The sequence below is a fragment of the Macrobrachium nipponense genome, chromosome 6 (assembly GCF_015104395.2).
Source record: "Macrobrachium nipponense isolate FS-2020 chromosome 6, ASM1510439v2, whole genome shotgun sequence".
Taxonomy (NCBI): Eukaryota; Metazoa; Arthropoda; class Malacostraca; order Decapoda; family Palaemonidae; genus Macrobrachium; species Macrobrachium nipponense.
Window position 1 is genome coordinate 29,389,443 of NC_061108.1, and position 9,251 is coordinate 29,398,693.

Here is a 9,251-nt window from a genome sequence, read left to right on the forward strand (position 1 = left end):
AAATGACATCAAATTTAATGTAACCTTATTTTCTTTTAACAGGAAGTACATTATAACCAAAGTAGAAAATACCAGTGAAAAATATGGGACAAGATTGGCTAATTACAGGAAGTTACATCAGCAGCATCAGCAGCAGCAACACGTTCATCAGCAACAACTACATCAACATCATCAGCAACCACAACAGCAGCAGCAGCAGCAACATCATCACCATCACCACCACCACCACCACCATCAACATCAGCAGCAGCAGCAGCAGCAACAGCAGCAGCAACATCAGCAGCAGCAGCAGCAGCAACAACAACAGCAGCAGCAACAGCAAATGATGATGCACTATCAGAACTCCCAGGCACAACAGCAGCATATTCATCAGCCTGTGCAGTTGGAACAGCACAACCAACAACAACCTTTGCATCAGTTACAAAATGCTCAACATCTCAGTTCTGTTCAACAGCAGCATCATTTACATCAACATGTTGGCCAACATGTACTGAATCAAATGCAGAGCCATCAAATGTATATATCTCACCAGCAACATCAGCATCAACAGCCTCAATTGACTTATCAAGAGCAGCAGCAGCAACAGCAGCAGCAGCACCACCAAAAGACACAGTCAATTCAAGAAGTGGTATCACAGAATGTTCAGCAGCAAGAAGTCATCAGTCATGTAACACAACAAGAAGTCACACAGAATGTTGCACAACAGGAAGTTGTTGTCACTCAGAATACTACTGCCCATTCTGAGCAACCGCCTTCACAGCCATCACAGCCATCACAGGCTCCAGTGAGCAAGCAAAGCACCAGTGATGCTAATAATATTGGTTTTGGTGATTGTGATATTGATATTGAGGATTGTGAATGCAATCTCATCAGTGAATCACAAGTAACATCAAAAGAAGCCTCGGGTAAGGAGGGCATACAAAATGATGATGCATTAAAAAAAGACTCAGAAATGGCGACAGTGCCCTCCAATTCTTGTAATCAAGCCAATTCTGAATATGAAGATATTAACTCTGTAAATAGTGAACCACAGCCAAGTGAAAAATCTGGGCAAGGATGTAGCCAAGTTTGTGTTGAGGACAACCAAGGACAGAATAATGAAGGTGATGTTACTGAGAATAGCCATTCTGTAGAGGAGGAAGCAAAGGAAGTTACTGCTACCAATGACTCGCCTGTTGATCCTACGTATGTAGTTGAGGATGAATCTAGGAAGATTGAGGATGCCACAGAATATCATAAACCCACATTGTTGACTAAGAATATCAAAGCAAAAAAACATGCAAAGCTGCAGATTTGCCGTCAGTGTGATCAAGTTTTTTCAAATCGCCAAGCTTTAGTAAGACACATTGAACGTAGACACAAAGCATATGCATTCCACTTTAGTTGCGATACTTGCCATAAAAAGTTCAGTTCAGAAAGAGCTTTAACTAGGCATGTTCAACTTCACAAAACATACCAGTGTAAACTTTGTGATAACATCTTTTTGAGAAAGGCTAAATTAAAAAAGCATCTAGAAAATCATGCTCAAGAAAGTTTGAGCTGCAAAACTTGTTCAAAAGAATGTAGCTCTTTACAGGCATTAATTTCTCACATGAAAGCCCATACCAAAAAGAAAAATGTCTTCAAATGTGATATTTGTGCAAAAATATTAGCTAATAATCGTAATTTGAAAGAGCACATGAAAGTTCACACAGGTGAACAGCCTTTTGGATGTGATAACTGTGGTCGCCGATTCAGCCATCGTAGTAATATGCAGGCTCACCATGATATCTGCACAGGTCGTTTCCGATATAAGTGCCAAGTGTGTGGGAAGGGTTTTGCTCTAGAATCTGTTTATCAGCGACATTTAGGTGAACACAAAGGTCAGTATGCTTATTGCTGCTCTGTCTGTGGTAGAGGTTTTAGTAAAGCATCAGGATTACAGGCACACTTGCCCATTCATAGCAGTCAAAGACAGACTTACACTTGCCAAGTGTGTAGCTTGACCTTTGCATCAATATCAGGTTATAATTCCCATGTAGCACGTCATTCTGGAGAATGTGGGTACGTTTGTCCTGTGTGTGGGAAGACTATAATCAGGCGGTCAGACCTGAAGGATCATTTGCATCGACATGCAGGAAATAAAACTCATACATGTCGTTTATGTGATGCAACCTTTTATTACAGGACTAATATGAATCACCACGTCCGAACTGCCCATCGTCTTTTGCGTCCATACACCTGTAAAATCTGTGATAAGTCATTTAGTTCTAGTTAAATATAGTCTCATATTCGTATTCATACAGGTGAAAAACCTCACCAGTGTAAATCTTGTGGAAAGACTTTTAGTCGTAAAGGTAATTATAATAGACACTTGAAATGCCATGTGACTCAAGGAATGGCACCATTAGATGGAGAGACAGAATAATTTTTAATTTATCTAAAGACTTTTTGGATGTACATTGTATATATTTCAGAAATTTATTTGTGATATTAATATAACACCGAAATTACATTTATTAAAACTTTCGTTTGGAGTGAAATCAGGTACAGTACTGTAAGTACTTGTGTTTGTTCATATGCGGAACAAACCCTCTGTCTTAACAATAGGATAAATCTTGCACCAGTTGGAAACTGGTTAAAACAATAAAAGATTGTAGGGCAAGGAATCTGTGAGATCTGGCAACTTATGCGTGTATGAGGTGGGAGTTGGTCACCAACCACGCACCGCATCTCGTGATGCATCAGTCTTTCTTTGAATGCCTGGGAAAGTAGACACTTTGCGCTCCTTCCAAGCCGGTTGCTTTGTGCCCGTGTTTCTATTTCTTTTTCAGTTGTGTTTGTCATGGAGTCCCCCAAGTCTTCACGGCCTCGTAAACGCATGTGCCCGGGCGTTCAGGGGTTCCCATGCTACAGGTTTTTGGTGGCTACGGTTATTACAGATCCCCATACGACTTGCAGTAGGTGCCGATCTAATTATTGCCAATCTGATCCCTGCCCGGAATGTCGTGCCTGGGCTAAGTTCGCAGGAGGTTTGTTTTACAAGAACGCGGGGGACATCGCAGAGTTTCTACTTGTTCTTCTCATGTGGATGATTTGCCTTCACCCTCATATGGAAATGCTGTCCCTGCTGCAATTGTACCTCTGTCGCCTTCTTTTTCTTCCATCGTTTGTCATTGGAAGTAACTGGAGTTGCACAGGATGATGTTATGTTTAATGTAACCCCCTCTTCATCGGGTCCTCATGCTCTTCCCGAGAGGGAGGAAGCTACATCATCTGTTTCTTTAGTTTCAGATTCTGAATCAATCCCCCTCCTTGGATGGCCTATTGTCACATTTTTTGGAGGCACATACCCGCCGCCCCAATAGTGGTCCCACCTTCCCCAGGACTACTTTATGTTGGCTCTTGTGTGCTGCCATCTTGAGGGGCACATGTTAATGTCAATGCTTACTGGGTTGCCTCTTATCACTTCACCAGTGAGGCCATCGACCAGTGCTGGCTTTAGAGATGTCGTGACGTCACTCCCAGCATCCACTCAGCCTATGACGTCAGATGTGGTGGCATCGCTGCCTCCTCCCATCATTATGATGTCATCCCAGTCTGCTATGCACCATCTTCTATATGCAGACGTGCCTTTTCCTTGCACGTATGTGGTTGTGATAACAGAGGTTCTACCCCTTTATCCCCTGATCCTGTGCTAGTCCGTTGATGTAAGGATGATAAGACACCGATCAAGAAGTCGAAGGTATCTGGTACAAAGGTGTCTCCTGTGACTTCCAAGTATTCTTCTCTCTGTAAGGTTGCGGGTGACAGCCAAGAATGTGATGCTTCCCTGGTCTGCTGACGTGTTTCTCGTTCTCCTCCTAGAGACCGGAACCTTAGGAGTCAGTCTCCTTCAGGTAGTTCTCTTCAGCGTTGTTTCTAGTTTCAGGACCGTGCTCAGTTGTCATCTCATGGACGTGTACTCGACTCTTCGCATGCCTACGTACATGATTTGTCTCGCGAACGCGTATGTGATTCGCCTAGTGGACGTGTACATTTGTTCTGCGAACATATACATGGTTCATCACACGAGCATGTACACGGTTCTTGTTGGGTCCATGTATGGGCTTCGTCGCTTGGTAGTGTTCCGGAACCCTCGGTTTCTGGATCTTCAAGGTTTAGGGCCTCCACTCCAGCCAATAAGGAACAGGGTGCCAGGCTTCCTAGGGACGCTTTTCCAGTGCTGTTACAGAAGGATGAGGATCCTGCCAAGCCTCTTTGCATTGTGGATCTCCTTTTCCAGAGCAGGAGGAGGGTGAGCGCCAAGAATTTGTCTTCCTTCTCAGAGGTTGTTGATCTCATTTGTGAGTTTGATCTTGAGTGTCTGAAACAGTCTCAGTCTTCTATGACCCCTAGGGGTGTAGAAGCCTTGCTGGGTGACAGACAGGATTCTAGGGCTTCGTTTGAGCTTCCCTTGTCGGGTCATGCTCAGTCCATCTTAAAACGTGTGTTTGGTTGATAACCCACTCCCACCTCGTACGTGCATGAGTTGCCAGATCTCACAGATTCCTATCTCTACAATCTTTGATTGTTTTAACTGGTTTCCAGCTGGCACGAGAAGATTTATTCCATTGTTAAGAGCTCAGGTTTGAAAGCTATGAAAAATCCAAATTGATAAAAAATTTGTCATATTGTTAATAATATTGAATGTGTTAGTGTTTCTGCATATAACGTAAGATATGCAGCTAAATAAAAGATTTAATTTGTATATGTATATTCGTTTATTATCAATCTGTGCATGTATCACGTGGTACGTCACGTGACATGCCATGACGTCATCACAAGGAATGTAGGCCGTGAATGATTGGGGGGGGGGGGGGGGGGGGGGGGGGGACCTGCGGCAGTCTTCTAGGAACAGCGAGTTAGTAAGATTGAGTTGGATAGATTTTTGCGTTTAACACTGGTAGCAGAGCGTGGTTGGAGAGATCATAATGGCGTCAAGCAAGTGGCCACCTAAGTTCAGTGATGAAAGCGCATATGAAAGCTGGAAGAAGGACATAGACATATGGTGTGAACTGACCGAACTGCCGAAGAGCAAACAAGCACTAGCTATACACCTGTCCTTGGAAGGGCGCGCCAGAGTGGCAACCTCGGAACTGGAGACAAGCGATCTGAAAAAAGAAAATGGTGTGAAAACTATCATAGAAAAACTTGACAGTTTGTTTTCTTGCTGAAAAAGGGCGTCGGCAGTTTACGGCCTTTCAAGAGTGTATAATCTCAGAAGATCAGAGAATACGGAAATAAGGAAGTTTGTTTCTGAGTTTGAGCACACATACTTTAAGTTCAAGAAACAAGAAATGGAACTACCTGATCCCGTAATGGCGTTTATGCTTCTTGCATCATGTGGTTTAAGTGACAGTGAGCAGCAACTAGTGATGTCAGCAATCGCAGAGGTATCGTATGATAATATGAAATCTACGTTAAACAGAGTGTTTTCTGGCAACATCGGAGAAAAAGATAGTAAGGGTGTGCAGGAATTAACAAAACCAGTCACTGAGATAAAGAGTGAGCCGGTCTTCATGACTAAGGACGAGGGTGGCACTGCAGAAACACCAGAGAGTGCTCTGTATGTTAGGGGGTACCAGCGTGGAAGAGCCAGACTACGTGGTGAGGGTGGTGCAGTGAGAGGCCGTGGAGGATGGTCACATTCAGCAAGAGGACAATCAACGGAGGAAACAAAACCCGAATTGGTCCAGATGGCAAGGTGTCAAGGTGTGTAATATGTGACTTCCCGATTCCATTGGGCTCGTTACTGTCCAGATGCGTACGAAAATTCCGGAGGTTCGGAAGGCAACGAAAAAGGTGAAAAATCTTCGGAAACAAACAGTGAAAGTGTTCACTTGTCCCTGTTTGGTGGGTACACAGGAAATGGCGATAAGGAAGGAAAACTTAATAAGCTTGTAGATGAGGCCAAGGGATGTGCGTTATTGGACTCAGGTTGCTCAACTACGGTGTGTGGAGTTGACTGGTTGAGTAATTTGTTTGTGGTTTAAGCGATTATGAACGTAAAAAGATTGTGGAAAATGAATCATCATCCACATTCACGTTTGCAAGTGGTAATACAGTGTCTTCCATCAAACGTGTTTGTCTTCCTTGCTCTATTGGCGGAATCAGCGCTACCGTGACTACAGACGTGGTGAGTTGTAACATACCACTATTGTTGAGTAAACGCTCAATGAAGAAGGCTAAAATGATCATAAACTTTGGAACAGATCAGGTAAATGTGTGTGGGAAATTGATTGATTTGAAGACATCGTCATCGGGTCATTATTTAATGCCGGTGTCAGCTTGACTAGGAGAGTGTTGCCAAACCATAGCGCTGGCAACACTGTGGGGAAGCGATGTGAGAAAGACTGCTTTGAAACTACACAAACAGTTTGGCCATCCTACAGCTTCAAGGTTAATTAAACTTGTGAAAGATGCTGGCATTAATAATTTGGAAATTAAAAAAGCCATTGAAAAAGTAAACATAGAGTGTGAAGTGTGTCACAAGCTAAAGAAGGCCCAGACCACGTCCTGTTGTGTGCATCCCCATGGCGAGTAAGTTTAATGAAGCTATTGCAATGGATTTAAAGATTTGGGGAAAGAAATATTTGTTGGTGATCATAGACATGGCAACCAGGTACTGTGCTGCCACAGTCATTAGTGACAAGCGTGGAACAACCATTGTGAGTGAGTTATTTAAAAAGTGGATTAGTATTTTTGGTGCACCGAAAAAAATTCTAACAGACAATGGCTGTGAATTCAATAATGATGATATGAGGGTTGCTAGGAGAAACATTTAACATCAAGGTGATGACAACCTCTGCAGAGAGTCCATGGAGCAATGGAGTGTGCGAGCGACAGAATGCTTGTTGATGGCGACACTGTCAGGAAAATCATGGATGACAGTAAATGTAGCTTGGAAGTGGCTTTGGCATGGGCAATATCTGCAAGAAATGCGTTATCCAATCACTCAGGGTTCGCACCCACAGCTGTTTTCGGTCATAATCCTGGATTACCCAGTGTGTACACGAATAACCCACCAGCTTTAGAATTTAGTACATCAGAAATTGTGAGAGACAATTTAAATGCATTACACTTGGCTAGACAGGAGTTCATCAAATCAGAATCAAGTGAACGTTTGAGGAGAGCTTTGCGACACAACATACGTGCAAGTGATGTCAATGAACTCGAAAATGGTGATGAAGTATTTTATAAAAGAAATGACAGCCCTGAATGGCATGGCCGGGTATCGTTTTATTGGCAAGGATGGGAAGCAAGTTTTTGTGCGACACGGTGGTGTTTACGTAAGAGTACACGAGTGTAGGTTAGCGCATCCTCCCGCTAACAGCCCAATAGTGAAAGATATGTGTAGCGTGCTCCAGAGACAGTGCAAGAGGAAAGAAAACAAGCGTCGCTTTGTTACAACCATGAGTTGTGTGAGGAAGACTCTGAGGATGAAGAGTCTGTGAATAAGTCCGCAGAAGTGGAGATCGAAGAGGTGGATGCATCTGAATATGCAGAGAGTGAAAATATAGAAATGGCGACAGAAGCAGCATCAAAGGATACATCAAGGCTTTCAGTTGGTGAAAGGGTAAGAGGTATACACGTTGAAAGTGGTGAATTCAGGTCGGGTTAAAATTGTCAGTCGAGCCGGTAAAGCTACTGGAAAATACAAGAACTGTTATAATTTAAAGTGGGACTATGATGGAAGATAATCTCTTGGGCAGATTTGAGTAAAGATTTTAGTGATTTAGAGATTGTTGATGACAACACTGAGATGATGGTTCTATTTAATTCGGATCAAGTCTTAAGTGCCAAGGAAACAGAAATTCAGAACTGGAAGGATAATGATGTCTATGAAGAGGTGAATGATGTTGGACAAGATGCACTATCAGTTGCGATGGGTTATTACTGAAAAATTTAAAAGGGGGAAAACCAGTGGTGAAAGCTCGTTTAGTTGCGAGAGGTTTTGAAGAAGACAGCACAGATTTGAAAAAAGATTCTCCTACGTGCTCCAAGGAGGCGGTGCGTTTGGCTTTGTCACTGGCCGCTACACGTCCACTGGGACTGCCACACAATGGATATAAAAGCAGCATACCTGCAGGGGGACAAGATTGAAAGAATTGTACACCTGCGTCCTCCACCAGAGTTTGATGAAGGTAAGCTGTGGAGGTTAAAGAAGACTGTTTACGGCTTGTGTGATGCCACTCGACAGTGGTATTTGAGTGTTAAAAATCTGCTGCTAAATCTGGGAGCTAAAGTGTGTTTAGCACGGTTTGATCCGGGGCTGTTTTGGTTACGTGACGGCAAAGCTGAAGGAGTGGTGTGCATTCATGTCGATGATTTTTTGTGGGCAGGAACACCAGAGTTTAAGCGACAAGTGATTGATCAGTTGAGAGAGACATTCACATAGGGAGCTCAGAGACTAAGGCCTTCAAATACGTTGGAATAAATGTTGTATCAAACAAGAATGGCAGCATAGCTCTTGACCAGTTCAGTATGCAATGACCTTGAAACCAATACCTGTGAGTAGACAACGGGCTGCGGTGAAGTCTGCAGAGCTGTCTGACTCGGAGAAATCAGAGTATAGAGCTATGATTGGACAGTTAAGCTGGATTGCTACTCACACCAGACCTGACATTTCATTTGACGTGTGTGAGTTAAGTGGGTTACGTTGCAATGCAACAGTGTCAGATTTAATGCGACTCAACAAAGTCATAGAGAGAGTAAAGACTGATAATGTTAAATTGTATATGCCAAGGATGAGGAATCTTGAAGAGTGTCACCTCGAGTGTTTTTTCCGATGCCTCGTTGCAACTTAAAAGGAAATGGATCACAAGGAGGATTCGTGATTTTCTTACGGGATAATGATATGGAGAGATGTCCAGTATTCTGGCAAACAAGAAAAATTAGAAGAGTGGTCAAGTCCACCCTATCAGCTGAAACAATGGCGCTTTTGGAATGTGCAGAGACTGCAGTATACTGGCTAGAATTCTGTGCGAAAATTTCTGGATGTATGAGCATGAAAATAAAATGTTTCGTTGACAATAAAAGCCTTGTTGACGCTCTTCATTCCTACAAGAATGTGGAAGATAAGAGATTGAGAATTGACATAGCTGTTTTGCGAGACATGCTAGAACGTGGTGAAAATTACGGAAGGGTGTCTGGGTAGATACATCACAGCAACTTGCTGATTGTCTGACAAAGAGAGGGGCGTCGACCGAGCAGCTACGTGCTGCGGTCAG

At 43.2% G+C, this 9,251-nt stretch overlaps 1 protein-coding gene across 1 annotated transcript in view; it reads left to right on the forward strand.

Moving 5' to 3' along the window:
• LOC135216667 (uncharacterized) overlaps positions 1-3,013 on the forward strand; it is a 130,027-nt gene extending 127,014 nt beyond the window's left edge. Inside the window, exon 8 of the mRNA XM_064252055.1 lies at positions 43-3,013. Within this exon, the coding sequence (XP_064108125.1) occupies positions 43-2,257 (2,215 nt within the window). The 3' untranslated portion in view covers positions 2,258-3,013. The remainder of the gene's footprint in view (positions 1-42) is intronic.
• The last annotated feature ends 6,238 nt before the right edge of the window (positions 3,014-9,251 follow it).